Here is a 16,392-nt window from a genome sequence, read left to right on the forward strand (position 1 = left end):
ATCAGGCTCCTCAACGAAGCACTCGCACACGCCGCACGCAACACACGCACACACTCATAGCACTTTATTTATTTATTTATTTGTATTCTTTACTTGTATTAATGTCTCGTCTGTTGTTGTTGCTTAATTTATTGGTATATATGTTTATGTGTTTATGTTTCTTATGTTCTTATTCTTTCATTTGTTTTCTTTCTTTTCTTGGGAGAATGAACAGAATAAGATTTTCATTGCATGGTATAACTGCTGTTTTACCATGCACATGACAATAAAACTCTCTTGAATCTTGAATCTTGAATATTCCCACCGTACTGTCAGCCAAATATGGCGAAGTAACGTCCATCTATTATACTTCTTACAGGTACAGGGAATCATTGAATTCCACGGCGATGAAAACATTTTCTTAACACGTCCGTGACGCGTTAAATGAAACGTTTCAACAATTCCCATCACATGAAACACTTGAACGCACACTCAGTAGAATCTTCCCCCCAACGATCACCATTATGTCAATAAAACTACTTCAGTACTAATAATAATGTTAATAATGTATTTCAAAACACATAATTATACTCTTACTGTTATGCCGGCAAGTCCTCTTGAAGCCACGCTGCTTCATTGTTGTCTTTCTGCCAATATTAGGCAGAAGTTGCATCATTTTTGTCCTACTTCCTCTTCGCGGTCACTACGGGTGGGCGGATCGATTGAAATAAACTGGTATCGATACCAAGGCTTGTTTTCGTATGAGGTCACCAGCGATATTATGTCGTATGATATCATATCATATAACATCATATGATATACTGTATGTTGATACAATTATATGATTGATATTATATGATAAGCTATGGTATGATATATATATATATATAGCATGATATCATATGTCATATGAAATGACATGATGACATATAATATTATATGATATGATATATCATATCATATGACAATATATGATATGGTATATATATCATGATATCATATCATATCATATGAAATGATATCATGATATGAAATGCCAATCATATCATATATAAAATGATATCTATGATATGATGATGATATATGAGATGATATAGTAATATGATATCATATCATATCACATATATATATACTATATATAGTATATACATAATATACTGTAACATAATATGACATGACAATGTAACATATTCATGTAATTAAAAGTTTCTGATATTAGTATATTTTTTACTCTTATTTTGTTATTTTTGCACGGTTTGCTTTATTTTGCTCCCCAAAAATGAAAGCAAGAAATGGAAAAAATAGAATAATTCCATTATTTTGCTGATATTGTTACATCGCCTTATCGCTTTACGGCCCAGGACCACCAGCGAAAGACGAAAATCCGCAAGTAATTATAAAAAAAAAAAAACGGCATGAAAATGTCTGTTTTTTTAACACACGGCTCACTAAGCTTGCTTAAGTTGGTGCGTTCAAGGACCTCCGAACATAGTGCGAAACCTCAAAGCTTGGCAAAAAGCATTATCAGTGAAGCATAAAGACATAAAAATGTGAAATGGTGGGCTTTTTAGCACATGTTTTAAAAATGATGACCCGCTTAGGGTGAATAAGTTGTGCTTTTTTGTGGGGGTAAAAAAATAAAATAATTTTTTTGACCAAAATCCACAAATTTTCAGGGCATCCGCTGTATTGTTATTGTTGTTCATATGTTGTTACATTCTCCTCAAATGCTCTTCATTTTTACACGAAGGAGCATCACGGGTCACATGATATCTAATCCACACGAAAATTTGCCGTATCGCCCAGCCACCGGCTGTCACAAGCTGGTCGTCAACTCCGCCCCCCAACTCCGCCCATTCCAAGTCAAACATCCACTTGGGAGGCAACTTCACGGGACTGCACGCGCGCACGCACGCGCACGGACGTTGTCAGGGACGCCACTATTTACTTACGCGTCAAAACAATTCCTGTGCTTGTCATCCATCCATCCATTTTCTATACCGCTTCGAGCATAAAGCCTCTGGGAATGAGTCCACTGTCTGTCGTATTTATGAATCAAATCTTTTTTTTTTAAATGCCCACAAGGCTTTTTATTCTCCTGTATTGTGCAAATGCATGCGTCATCTTTTGTCACCGTGCACTAAGACGCATTCGCCTGCATGTCTCGCCTGTGCGTGCATGCTGCAGAGGCATGGATGCGTCCGTGCAGCGTTGCAGACAGGTGCGGTAACCTGGGGCTGCTGCTGCTGCTGCAGACTCATGGACGCCTCGCTGCGGTGACAGGAGCAAATAATGGGGCTAAATGTGCACGTGCAGGCTGAGAGACGCGGACGAGGAACGCGTGATGGAACTCCGTGAGGCTTTGGCATGCAGATGTTGGGGTTTTTACCTTTGGCTTTTGCGTGAGAGACGCTGCCGGTGCGCCGATGGTCAGAAGGTGTGGGGTGAGGGGGAGGGAGGTGAGGGCATTGACCATGGAGCGGCGCTCAAACATGTTGCAGCAAAACGCAGCACCAACAAACAATGGCATTAAAATCACTTCAGGCGCCACATATTGTTTTATTACTTCATATGTTTGTTATTATTGTGGTAGTAATCTACATCTAAATGTAAATATAAATATATACTGTATCTGGGAGTTTTTAAAAAATCTGCAAGGGGAAAAGTGCTGCAGCTATAAATCCAGCAGAGGGTGCTGTCTCACGAGTCATTTCACTCAACATTCTCCAGCAGGAAGATGCTTGAACAACACTTTAACATAATCCCTCTTCAGCATTCACTCGTGAATGTGTTTGTTTTTTGCTTTAAATTGTAAATACTTTTTTTATGTGTTTGCGGACTGATGGCGCCATCTGCAGGGGGCAGAGGAGTGCTGCAGCTACAAGTATGAACCCAGCAGAGGACAAGATGTGATGTTGTGTAACTTCATCAAAGAGAAAGCCATCAAGGTCATCTTGTAGTAAAAATCAAAAAGGGAGTCATTTTGAGTTTTGTTCTTTTTAACGTGTGCGGTTTACTTAACTTTGCGGGATCCCGGGCTGCAGGGACGTAGACAGGCGGTGTTTGCCGTAAGTAGTTCTTTTAATGTGCAGCAAACACAAAATGACAAAGGCAGACACTCAACTAAGGCGGACACCTGCAAAAGTTAAGACAAAACTCAGGCAAAGAAAAAAAATCCCAACCGACCTGCCGTTGACCGCCCGCAAAGTATGCTGGGTAACTTTGCACCATTCCTTGCGGGGTTAGAAACGCTAGTATGGCTTTGTGTGTATATATTAATTATAAATGACTACCAAGAGATGGGGTTTCTACCGAATGAGATTAAAGCTCTAAATAAATGTCCCAGAAATAGATGATCATGTGACTATGTGAAGAGCCACTGTATTTTATTCCGATTCTAACCATAAATTATACATGTAAGGCAAAATCATCCAGTTATCTTGAAAAAATTAAAGTAAAAAGTATCGGTATCAGTATCTGTATCGGATACACCGGCACTGGATTTACTTGGTATGAGATCGAATCCATGTTAATCTGCCCAAAGTTACCTTGGATCGGCTTGGTGACATGAAATACAGGAAATAGAGTACTGTAGCTAGACGGACATCTAGTGGTGAAACACCAGCATACAGGCACGTGGTATGAACGCCACACAGACACATACCTTTTATGTGGCGCATGCATTATGCCAATTTGCTCTTTTTTTTAGTTGTTGTCGTCTTTTGTTTTGTTTTATTGTTGAAACGTTTTTTTGGAAATATTTTATTTCTATAGTTTATTATTAGTAGTATTGAATTAGGAGTCGTTGTAGGTCGGAGTTTCATATTCTGTAGATTCACTTCACATTGTATTTCTTCATTTCTTCATCATTCTGATGGTTATCACTGACTGCAAAGACGTCCAGAGTGCTGCGTTTTTATTGAAATTATAAACAGGAATATAAACAGGAAGCAGTATGACTATACATATATATATATATATATATATATATATATATATATATGTATTTACAATGATGTGCATTACAGTACTTTTCATTCTGTTCACTATCATGGATAATCATTTCATTACTACAATTATGTGTGCCTGTTTCAATGCAGTATTGTCATTGTGATCACTATCATAGTTCATCATTTCATGACTGCTATTATGTGTGATTGTCATTGACAGCTTTGTCATTGTGGTTGTTGATATTGTTTTGTCCTTATGTCCTTGTTCGTCTTGATAGTTGTCACAGACATTTATTTGCTGATGTCGTTCTGTATGTTTCTGTTGTTCTGTCACTATTGTTGTTGTTGCTGCTGTTGTCCTTGTCTCTCTTTTTTTGTTTTTGTCCCCCTCTCGTCCCTCGAAAATATAAACCTAACAAGAAAAAGTGGTGATTTTACGAGAAGAACGTCATACTGTTACATTTTAGCAGCAGACATTTGAAATATGAAAAGAAGAAAACTTGTAATATTGTGCGAAACAAAACACAACAAAAAAAGGGTTACTTTAAAAAAAAATTAAGTCGGGGAAAATGTTAACATATGAGAATAAAGTCCAAATATGATGGGCATGAAGTCAAGTGGGGGGGAAAATAAACATAAGTAGTAATGGTACAAACAGCTGTAATTATACGGGAATAAAGTCCAAATATAAAGAGTAAAACGTCCTATTCTAGTAGGTTGGTTCTAGTATGTTCTAGTATATTAGTATGTTATATATATATATATAATATTATGTGAATAAAGTCAAATAAAATAAAATTACAAAGATCATTTCAGCAGAAAGTTGAAATATTGTGACTTTTTTTAATTGTAGGTTTGAAAAATTAGGTTGGGGGAAAAAGTTATAATATGATGGGAATAAAATCAAAATAGGGCAATAAAGTCAAAATATTACAAGACGAAAACTTACAAAGATTACTTTAGAAGAAAGTTGAAATACCGTATTTAAGGCACATCATATTATTGGGCACAGTCTCAGTTATAGCTGCTATTTCTGTATTTAACACACATATAAGACACATCGTATTATTGGGCACAGTCTCAGTTATGGCTGCTATTTCAAGATTCAAGAGAGTTTTATTGTCATGTGCATAGTAAAACAGCAGTTATACTATGCAATGAAAATCTTATTCTGTTCATTCTCCCAAGAAAAGAAAGAAAACACAAGAAAGAATGAGAACATAAGAAACATATATACCAATAAATTAAGCAGCAACAACAGAAGAGACATTAATACAAATAAATAGATAAATAAATAAAGTGCTATGAGTGTGTGCGTGTGTTGCGTGCGGCGTGTGTGAGTGCTTCATTGAGAAGCCTGATGGCCTGTGGGTAAAAGCTGTTCGCCAGTCTTGTGGTCCTGGACTTCAAACTCCTGTAGCGTCTGCCTGACGGTAGGAGTGTGAATAATGAGTGTTGTGGATGTGTGCTGTCCTTGATGAGGTTGTGTGTTCTGCGTAGGACTCTAGTTTTATAAATGTCTTGCAGTGAGGGGAGGGCTGCCCCAACAATGTTCTGTGAGGTCTTGATCACCCGCTGGAGTGCCTTCCTATCACGTGTTGTACAGTTACCGTACCAAACAGTGATGGAGGCGGTAAGGACACTTTCCATAGTGCATCTGTAGAAGCAACTCAGGATTGTGGTGGACATGCCAAATTTCCTCAGTCTTCTCAGGAAGTACAGTCTCCTTTGGGACTTCATAATTTGTTGGGTGTTGTGTATTTCTGTATTTAACACACATATAAGACACACCGTATTATTGGGCGCAAACATGTGGGGGGCGTTTGTTGATTTTGTGCAAAACTTTAACCACACACTGAACAGATAAAGGTAAAACGGTTTTCTCCATTGGGTATTTTCAAATATCGATTTTGTGCAAAACCAAAATCAGACACTGAACATGTAAAAGGTTTCTTCTTTCTAGAAAGTCAAAATTACTCAAGTCTTTACAGCTTTTTCCACATCCTGCTACTTCATTTACTGCTGCTCTTCTCACCAACACACTTGTGATTGTTAAGCTGGTCGTTATAAGAGAATCCTTCAGCACACACACTGCAACTCAACACTTTACCAGTGTGTACTCTCGTGTGTTTTCAAATGTCCAATTTGTCTAAAAGCCTTACCACACACTGAACAGGTGAAAGGTTTCTCCCCAGTGTGTTTTCTCATGTGGGTTTTCAAATGTTCATTTTTTCCAAAACCCTTAAAACACACTGAACAAGTAAAAGGTTTCTCACCAGTGTGTATTCTCATGTGTCTTTTCAAGTCTTGATTATGTCCAAAACCCTTACCACACACTGAACAGGTAAAAGGTTTCTCACCAGTGTGTATTCTCATGTGTGTTTTCAAATGTCCACTATGGTCAAAAGCCTTACCACACACTGAACAAGCAAAAGGTTTCTCTCCTGTGTGTAATCTCAGGTGTCTTGTCATAAAACTACGGTATTTAAACACTTTGTCACAGTGGCAGCATTTAAAGCGTGTGTTGTCAGTGTGACATGTCATATCAGCTTGAGCGCCTTCATCATCAGTGTCAGGAGAGAGTGACGTTGTGTTGTGATCATCTGATAGTGGAGCTAAGAGGTTGTGTGCTTGTGATCCTCCACAGTGGTCTCCATCAGCTTCTGTTGTCATGTGTTGAGTCGAGCGGCTGCTTGGAGGCCCCCCACCCCTCTTCTCCTCACTTTCACCTTTGTCTTCATCATCTTCAGTCTTCACAGGGACACCAATCCCTGGAAACTCCTCCAGTCCTTCAAGATGCTCTTTCTCCTGACTGATGCTGTGATCATTCTCTTCCTCTTTAACGTGGGGGGGCTGTGCCTCCTCCTGATCAGGTGGAAGATGTTCTGCACTGACTTCTGTTAGACATAAAACGACAAACACGCTATGGAATAGTTGTGAATCAACAGCACCTTGGCTGGTTACAGCCAGGTAGGACACTCCATTTTGCCACAATCGCTTCAAATGGCCTTATTGTTAGTCAGTGTTGGGCAAATTACTTACTTTTTTAATTACTAAAAGAATTACTCCTTCATAAATGTAATTGTTTAAAGTGATCATTGTGTAACTTTTTGAAAAACCTAATATGTGACCCCCCCGCCCCCAATATTAGCTATTTGGTGGTGTGTGCCATTGAGAGATGTTTCTGAGGACTAATGGGCTCCACACACGGGAGGCGACAAGCAGCTGTGACCAGTGACACCTGACATGTGCACATATTCCCTGCACACATAGACGCTGTATGTAAAAAGGCCCAGCACAGGTTGTACTTGCCCATTACGTCGATCGCAAGCTACCGGTAGATCACGGAAACGTCACTTTGTAGATGTCATATGACATCAGTCAGCTGACATTAAGCTCCCTTCCTGATTCGCTCTTACTCTCCCGTGGCGTTTCAAACGACACACAAAGATGCAACTTTTATCTTTATTATTCTGATTACGGATAAACTAATTCAGCGGTAAGCTTATATCTACAACAAAAGTTATCTCTTCACTGGACACGGCTAGTTATGTAGGGAACAAAAAAAGTGTACCGTGTTGGTTGTAAGCTCTTATTTCTTAGAGCCTATGTTTGGCAATAAATGTCACAGTTTGGGGGTAGAACACGAGGTGGAAGGGCTAAGGGGTATGTCACTACCCAATACGTACCGGAAACGCAATCGGTTCTGCGCATGCTTCCTCCTCTAGCCCATTTTTACGACCGCGCTGTAACGTACATAAAAACAATAAAACTCATCAAATGCTGTGATATTTCAACGTAAACAACTATAAGCAGAGGGCAATGATGGATTCATCTAGAGGATTCAGAGTTTTTTCCCCCCCACATGATCCACGTGCACCAAGAATATAAGAAAAAAAACTATGTTGTAATTTTTCAAATCTTAACGTTTTGGGGAGTGAGGGGGTGACTATATTGGTGCCGTAAAATAGATCGACAGATGGTGTAGATTACACATGCCTAACAAGTGACTGCCGAAAAATAGGCGCCTTCTGCACATGCGCAGAACCGATTGCGTTTCCGGTACGTATTGCGTAGGTACAAAATGACAGGGGACACTGTTTCCTGACAGTGAGAACACTCTCGTCGTCACTCCCTACAGTATATAAAACACACATCCAGTGGTGTTAGTAATTGAAATAGTGTAACACAAAACAAGTAGCAGTGAAGGACATGCACGAGGAGACACCGACACGAGCGAAGTATTATTTTTGAAATAATAAAAAATAAACAACAATATAGTTGGCGATGGGCCGTTTAGGAATAATGTAATAATAATGATTGAAAAGTGGACAAACCTTCTCTGTATAACACAACTCGAGGCTTCTTGAAAACAGCGTCCAGTATCTGACGTTGTCGCTCGATCTCTTTAGTTCGAGAAAGTTCCTCCTCGTACTCTGCTATTGTTCTGTCCAACACTAGAAATATTTCTTCAACTGCCGTAGTTAGTCGCTGATTCACCAAATCTCTCAACATTTGTACTTTACACATTTCTAAACAATCACAACACTCACTTGAGCGCTGCTTAGCGCGATGTGTTGATCTCCTTGTTAGCAGCTAGCAGGCACACGCGGGAAAGCGCCGTTTTACCTAGTAGTACGCATGCGCAATTTTCGTCTTCTTTATGGCGGGTCGCAGCCAACGTTTGAGGTGCATACCGCCATCTACTGGACCGGAGTGTGTATCCGTAGGTTGAGTACTTGGGCATCTATACTGTACGTATTTGTATGTACTGTTTATACATACATAAATGTATGCATATACGTAGTATGTATTTACAAACAAAGGGAAGAAAGAGGAGGGAAAAAACAAGCAAAGTATTCTTCTTCATGTTCGTTTTTAACGGTGTGTGGCATCAATCACTTTAGTGCATTCCTTCACACACACCCCATTAAACTAGACTGTGCTCCTCAAACAGTTCAACAACTTCCTCTGATGTGTCTTTTCATCCATGTTCAGTCATGCTTTAGTGTCCCATCAGCTTCCTCCTCATCACATCCCTTTGTATATCATACTTCCTGCACCTCAGAATCACGTTCTATTGCCTCCTCTTCCTGACACGCCCCACACAAGCCGGTGTCACGCTTCCCCCGCAATTTCAGTCTTTTGTTAAAGGCACAGTGTCACGTTCACTGAACTCTATACGTGGAATGGCCCCGATCGCTTGCTGCGCATTGGAGGCCTGAAGCCACCGGAAGTATAGAAGTCGCCATGTTGTTTCACCCAAAACAAGAACGCCGCCCCTTCCAGTCGTATAGAGTTCAGTGGGCGTCACTGCTGACCGCATGAAGCCATTGGTCGGCCATCTTGCTTCACCCAAAAACGCACACACGCTTACACATGCATGTATCTTCATTCACTACATTTATTATGGTTCGGTATCAAAATTAACACGAATTAACAAAAATTCCATTGAAACAGAGTAAATGTACCAGACCCAAATCTCAAAATTTCCCTCCAGTTTAAGTTTTTTCCTACTTCTATGGTGTGAAATTACAATGCATAACAAGTCAATTTCAGTGTTCACAAGGTATTTGTTATGATAAGGATCTACATAGTATCAAAGTTAAATGCTAGCATACCTTTAGAAGATGATCAGGAAAGTCAAATATTGTTGGAACTGCATTTTGTCGCAATCTAACAGTCTGGCCGGTCCTGTCCAAGTTCTCCTCGGTGAAATGACTTGAACAGAGTTGCGATCTGGCTGCAGGAATCCACCTGTCTCTCCGCATATTTACTACCCATTGCTTTAGAAGTTGAGCATTGCAGTGTGGAAATCTAAAGGATAATTTACAACTACTTAGATGAAAAGATGCTTACAGATTTAAATATCTATTTTTTTAACTATTTTTATTATTTGTAAGCATTTATCTACCTGTGAAATGTAAGTCCCTTCTCGCGATTTCCACGAGTATCACGATTTGTGCAATTAATAGCAGCACAAGACGGCATCTCGAACTCCTCTTAGTTCTTAGGCTTTCTTGTTTTGGGTGAAACAACATGGCGACTTCTATACTTCCGGTGGCTTCAGGCCTCCAATGCGCAGCAAGCGATCGGGGCCATTCCATGTTTTGAGTTCAGTGGTGACGCCCCTTCCAGTAGTTTAGAGTTCATTGGTATATCTGTGATAGTCCGTACGACAGGAACCGGAAATGCACTATGGAGGGGATTTGAAAGGGACACCGCTTCCTCGTAACAATAATAACAGATAGAATAAAACGGGACCCAGGAACTTTATTGGAACCTTATCCTGGGCATGTCGGGTACGCGAAGATGTTCAATATTGATGAAATGAACACAAGAAACTACACACGCTAGGAACTGCTGTTTCTCACACGGCTGATGGTTCGTGATCGGACACAACGTCAGGTAGGACCACTGATACGTTACAATAAATACACGTTACTGTGATAAAGATATACATATCCTACTATAACACATTTGCATTTAGGTTAGTTGCTAAGTCAGCTTTATTAACAGCTGACATTGGAGGACACGTTACGTCGCTGAGTTGCCCTGTTAGCGTCCTTTGTCCCACAGGTGACAGACGTTTATATGCAGGCGAGGCGACCTGACGCATTAATTTGTCATTTTTATTATTGCTTATTACGGTGGCCGACAGGCGCAAACGTGCATATTCAAAATAAAAAATCTTCTTTTCCTCTCGGCTTTTCCCTTCAGGGGTCGCCACAGCAAATCGATTGCCTCCATCTACCCCTGTCTTCTGCATCCTCTTCTCTCACACCAACTACCTTCATGTCCTCTTTCACTACATCCATAAACCTCCTCTTTGGTCTTCCTCTAGGCCTCCTGCCCGGCAGTTCCAAACTCAGCATCCTTCTACCTATATATTCCCTATCTCTCCTCTGGACATGTCCAAACCATCTCAGTCTGGCCTCTCTGACTTTATCTCCAAAACCTCTAACATGTGCTGTCCCTCTGATGTACTCATTCATTCCTCTCCTTTCCAGGGCAAACCTCCACCTCCCTAGCTTCTCCTCCACCTGTTCCCTGCTCTCACTGCAGATCACAATGTCATCTGCAAACATCATAGTCCATGGAGATTCCTGTCTAACCTCGTCTGTCGGTCTGTCTATCACCACAGCGAACAAGAAGGGGCTCAGAGCTGATCCCTGATGCAGTCCCACCTCCACCTTGGACTCCTCTGTCACACCTACAGCACACCTCACCACTGTCTTCCAGTCCTCATACATGTCCTGCACCGCTCTAACATACTTCTCTGCCACTCCAGACTTCCTCATACAATAGCACAGTTCCTCTCTGGGCACCCTGTCATAAGCTTTCTCCACATCTACAAAAACACAATGCAGCTCCATCTGCAGCGTCTACACAAGATGTAGTCTACCTGTGTGCTCCTACCTCCACTCTTATAGGTCAGCCTATGTTCCTGCCTCTTCTGGAAGAAAGTATTCACTATAGCCATTTCCATCCTTTTTGCAAAGTCAACCACCATCTGTCCTTCTGCATTCCTCTCCTGGATACCAAACCTTCCCATGGCCTCCTCGTCACCTGTGTTTCCTGCACCAACATGTCCATTAAGGTCTGCACCAATGACAACTCTCTCTCTTCTAGGTATGCCCTGCATCACTTCATCCAAGTCCAACCAGAATTTCTCCTTCTCCCCCAGCTCACATCCAACCTGTGGAGCATACCCACTAACTACATTGACCATCACACCTTCCATTTCTAGCTTCAGACTCATCACTCTATCTGACACTCTTTTACCTCCAGGACATTCCTAACAAACTCCTCCTTCAAGATAACTCCTGCTCTGTTTCTCTGGCACATTAAGACACTGGCTTGTGTCCTCTTGCGGCGACATAAAAAATTACATTAAATACATTAAAAATAAAAACTGCTTCGGTTAATTTTTTTAAAATTTATTCCAGAAACTTCAAGGGAGTATTCCACCTGTTGCTGCCAGGATGCAAGGCTCCGCCTCCGTCCTTTCTCCTGCTCTTTGTACATCAGTGCCCCACCACGTCCCTCGTTCCTCCACCTCATGTTGTCCTGAACTTGACCCGTCTGCAGCGGCCAGGCCTCCGTCCCGCAAACAAACTCGACGAAAAAGAAATGCAAAGGTGACGTGCGTTTGCTGCCCACGAAAACATCACGCACTCTTTAAGAGCTCTGACCGACCGTGCCACTGTTGTCATCTGCAGGTGTCTTTCCGTGAGTCTGTGGTCGTCAAGGTGATACCAGAGCCACAAATGCCACCGAACGGTGACGCTCTACCTCAACAATCAACCACCAACCAGAGGAAACCGAGAGGTTGTTTGCAGAATCCAAGCAGTGAGTCCTGCACCCCCCCTGTTCCAGTTCCCTTCCCATGACGGCGATATGAGTCCAGTTTGGGTTATGGGGTCACCGCACTGCTTATGCTGTTATCACTGTCTCTTTCATAGGAGCAGATCCTTTCACGTGTTTGTTCTTGATGCTGGTCGTGACAGCTTAGACCAGGGGTGTCCTAACTTTGTCCAGCGAGGACCACGTATTGAAAAATGACTTTGCCACGTTGATATTTTGGAAATCAGATGTGCTAAAAGCGAAAACTGCATCTCAGCTTTGCGCTGTAGGTGAAAAAGCCCTTTTTATTAGTGTCAGCGTCACTCTTTGCTCTTTTTTACCCATTTCTGCTGTTGTTTTTTTTTTAATACAGTATTTCAACTTTTTCCTTGCAAATTTTCATTTTGTAAAATTTTGACTTTATTCTTTTTCCCCAAATTACGACTTTATTTTGTTTTGCTTGTTTCTCGTAATATTACAACGTTATTCTTGTAAAATTGCCATTTTTTTTTTGTTAGAATACGACTTTTTTTTCTCTTAACATTTTCCATTTATTCTGGGTTTTTTTTTTTTATTTTCCAACAATCTTGTCTTTCTTCTTGTAAAAATGTTCTTTTTGTAATATTTGGACTCATTTCACTTTATTCGTAATATTACAACTTTTTTTCCCCAACCTAAATTTCCAGAAATTGTTTCTCATAACATTACAACTTTTTTTAAAATGACATATTTTTTCTTTAATATTTCAATTCTACGCTACTACAATGATGGTGTTATTGTTTTCATAATATTACGTTTTTATTATCATAAACAACTTTTTTCTGGTGAACTTTTTTGTCTAAATATTTTTAATTCATTCTTGTAAAAAAACAGCTGTTTTTTTCCCATTTCTTCTGGGTTTTTTTTTTAATCTATTATGTTGATTTATTTCTTCTCGTATTATCTTTATTAACATCACATTTTGACTTAATTCCCCTAATATCACTTTCCCCTAACCTCATTTTCACACAAATGACATTTGCATGACATTACGTTTCTGCTGTTTCTTATTTCTCCTTTCTTCCCGTCCTATGATTTTATCCCTGTGATGTTCGAACGTTCCCCAACCTAATTTTCCTAAAATGAGCCCTGTTGTGTTTGTTTCTCATAATTTTATGACTTTATTCTTGTAAAACGGACTTTTTCCCCTCAATATTTTCATTTTGTTCTCATAACATGATAGCTGTTTTTTTTTTTAAACTTTTTGTTTTTTTTCCCATAATATTTTAATTTTATGTCCATCATAGAACTTTTTCCCCAACTTAATTGTCCAAAAATTACAACTTTTTTGGTAGTTTTTTTTGTTTGTGTTTTTGTTTCTCATCGTATTACAACTTTAGAAGAAATGGCATATTTATTTGATGATATGTATTCATCATTTGGCTTTATTCTCATAACACAACACGGCTCTGATTGTGATAAGCGAAGTCCGTGGGTGGCTAACGGCTCTTTTTCCCATTTGTGATGGTTTTGATTGTTTTGTTTTTTTATTTTTATTTGAAACTTTCTTCTTTTACATTTTCTCCTCATAGTATTCCAACTTTATTTGCATATTTTCACTTTTTCCCCAAATTTTCCCCAAAGCTTGTTTTTCCTAATATTACGACTTTTTGAAAAATACAAAAATTTGATATTACGCTACTAAAATGATGTCATTTCTCGTAAAATTACGACTTTTTTCTCATTGGATTGCAGCTTTTTTTTTCTCTTAATATTTTGATTTTATTCTTGTAAAATAAAATGTTTTTTTTTTTTAGTTTTCTTGTGGTAGGTTATTTTTAGAATGTGCCGCAGTTCAACAACAGCAAAAAAACAAAAACAAAAGAAACGCTCTCGGCCGCACGTTGGACACCCCTGGTTTCTCCACTTCCTCATCACATCTAATTTCACTTTCACTTTTCTTTGAGGTCAAAGCTAAAACGTTTTTGCATTTTTTGCGGTCACACCGTTCTTTCATCCACAGGACGCAAAGTGAAACCGTGTCTGACTTGATTTATGACAGTTGAAGCTGCGGTTCTTCCCCAACAGGGGGAGCCCCAAAGCAGAGGGCGGAGCTACCGGCCGTCTTGCCCTATGAGCATCCAGGCGGTCTGGAGGACGTGGAGCTAAACAGCACCTTGGCTGTCAAGGCAGAGCTTGTGGCCCTGCAGGTTCACGCTGCTGCTAATATCGCAGTAAAACACGTAAAACAAATAATAACGTTAACGTTCCTTCGCAGGGGGCGGAGTTTAACTCCCAGAAAGCAGTGAAGGAGACGTTTGAGAAGTTGGAGCACACGAAAAAGCAGATAAACAGCCGAGCGACGCGAGGTGAGCCGGACTTTTTATTACCCGTTGTCACCTCGAGTGAAGTAATCGGCCGCGCGTCTCCGCAGGGATCAACGTCGCTCGCTCGCGGACGCTCTTCAGCTCGCTGGTCAGCGTCGACGTGCCCGAGAGCGAGCTGATGAGCCGAGTCTTCAAGGACAGGCTGCTTTTGGGCCCGCCCCCTCGTAGCCGTGAAGGCACATCAACAGGAAGCCCCTCCCATCTCGTCTTCTTGCCCTCAGACTTGTTTCGGCAGAAGCCCCTCCCACCGGAGGAGGAGCCGTTCGGTAGCGAGTCTTGCCCGGCGCCTCGGGCCGCCTCCTCGACCTTTGACCTCTACAGACGACAGAGACGTTGGGAAGCCAGCCCGTGACACACAAATGATCCACAACTTGCTGGTCAAATTGTCGTTTGTCACATTTTTTTTTGTCAATAAAGACTTTTTGTACGCGTTTTCATGTCTAATCTGTTACATTCAAGCGCTAGCATTGCTAGCATGTTAACATTAGCATAGTAGCATTTTTAGCCATTTTCATAGCTAGACACATATATAAACACTTAGCACTATTATGATATACAGTATATTAGCATGTTAGCGTTGCTAGCATGTTAACATTAGCATAGTAGCATTTTTAGCCATTTTCATAGGTAGACACTTGTATAAAGATTTAGCACTATCATGTTATGTGTTTACATGCTAATGTTAGCATTGCTGGGATTGCTAACATTAACATAGTAGCATATTTAGCCATTTTCATAGCTAGACGCATATATAAAACTTAGCACTATTATGCTATGTATAAGCATGTTAACATTGCTAGCATGCTAACATTAGCATAGTAGCATTTTTTTTTACGTTTTAATAGCTCGACACATAAACACCACTATCATGCTGGGTGTTCGTATGCTAACAATCTAAATATGTAGATAAAAGAAATGTCGGACTAATATTTCTGGTGTAAATCACGAGATGGGTGAACTATGGCGCTTGGTTACGTATATTATGGTATGTAACATACTTGACTAGGACTAAAAAGAAAAATAAGAATGCAGAATGGCAGGAGGGCGTGGGTCTGACATTCGTTGTTTTGTTTCTCATTATATTATCAATTAGTTAAAAATCTCTTTTTTCTTTAATATTTCAGCTACTAAAACGACATTATTTTATAACTTTTTCTCTTAATATTTTGACTTTATTCGTGTAAAAGTACTGTTGATTTTTTTTTGTTAAATTATATTTTTTCGGAAATGAAAATAACAGCCATAATTTCAGAAGAAAAAGTCAAAATATGAAGAGAAAAAAGTCATATTCTAAGAGGAAAAAAGACACCATTTTACAAGAATATACTCCTAATTTTATGAGGAAAAATAATGGCGTTTTAGTAGCATAGAGTTGAAATTACAACTTTTTTGTTTTGTTTGTTTCTCATAATATTACGACTTTAAAAATTCAATTTTGTCTTTAATATTTCAACTCTATGCTGCTAAAAGTACACAATTTTTCCTCATAATGGCACGAGTTTATTCTTGTAAAACTGACTCTTTTTTTCCCCACGTTACGATCGAGTACTGTACTCGATCCATCGGAGTCACACGTCACACAAGTGAAGACACTCCAGTCTTTCTCTGGCACCCGTGAGGCAGAGTGAATCTCGCGGGCCGAGCGAGTGAATCAGTCGTTTTTTCGAGTCTGTGATTCAGTTCGAGCAGGAAGGGGAAATGACGAGTGACTGCTACACAACAGTTAGCTAGCTAAAACACACTCGAATGCT

At 40.0% G+C, this 16,392-nt stretch overlaps 2 protein-coding genes across 5 annotated transcripts; one reads left to right on the top strand and one right to left on the bottom strand.

The window, feature by feature from the left end:
* Nucleotides 1-3,959: 3,959 nt before the first annotated feature.
* LOC129176833 (zinc finger protein 3 homolog) lies at nt 3,960-9,092 on the bottom strand. 4 transcript variants are annotated; one of them, XM_054767281.1, is made up of 3 exons: nt 8,267-9,086; nt 6,659-6,826; nt 3,971-4,341 (listed from the first exon to the last, which is right to left on the bottom strand). In XM_054767281.1, the coding sequence occupies exons 1-3, from the start codon at nt 8,457-8,459 to the stop codon at nt 4,211-4,213; spliced, it is 492 nt and encodes a 163-aa protein (XP_054623256.1). In that variant the 5' UTR covers nt 8,460-9,086; the 3' UTR covers nt 3,971-4,210. The 4 variants fall into 4 exon arrangements, 2 of the variants coding, with proteins under 2 accessions (XP_054623256.1, XP_054623255.1); XR_008569500.1 differs by adding an exon at nt 7,619-7,675 and having other exon boundaries at nt 3,972-6,826; nt 8,267-9,092; XR_008569501.1 differs by having other exon boundaries at nt 3,960-6,826; nt 8,483-9,092.
* A 978-nt stretch (nt 9,093-10,070) lies between these two features.
* ppp1r35 (protein phosphatase 1, regulatory subunit 35) lies at nt 10,071-15,090 on the top strand. The gene is made up of 6 exons (XM_054767347.1): nt 10,071-10,337; nt 11,879-12,070; nt 12,152-12,281; nt 14,343-14,464; nt 14,533-14,623; nt 14,689-15,090. Exons 1-6 carry the CDS (start codon nt 10,311-10,313, stop codon nt 14,991-14,993), a joined length of 867 nt encoding a protein of 288 aa, XP_054623322.1. The 5' UTR covers nt 10,071-10,310; the 3' UTR covers nt 14,994-15,090.
* The last annotated feature ends 1,302 nt before the right edge of the window (nt 15,091-16,392 follow it).

This window comes from Dunckerocampus dactyliophorus, chromosome 2 (assembly GCF_027744805.1).
Source record: "Dunckerocampus dactyliophorus isolate RoL2022-P2 chromosome 2, RoL_Ddac_1.1, whole genome shotgun sequence".
Taxonomy (NCBI): domain Eukaryota; kingdom Metazoa; phylum Chordata; class Actinopteri; order Syngnathiformes; family Syngnathidae; genus Dunckerocampus; species Dunckerocampus dactyliophorus.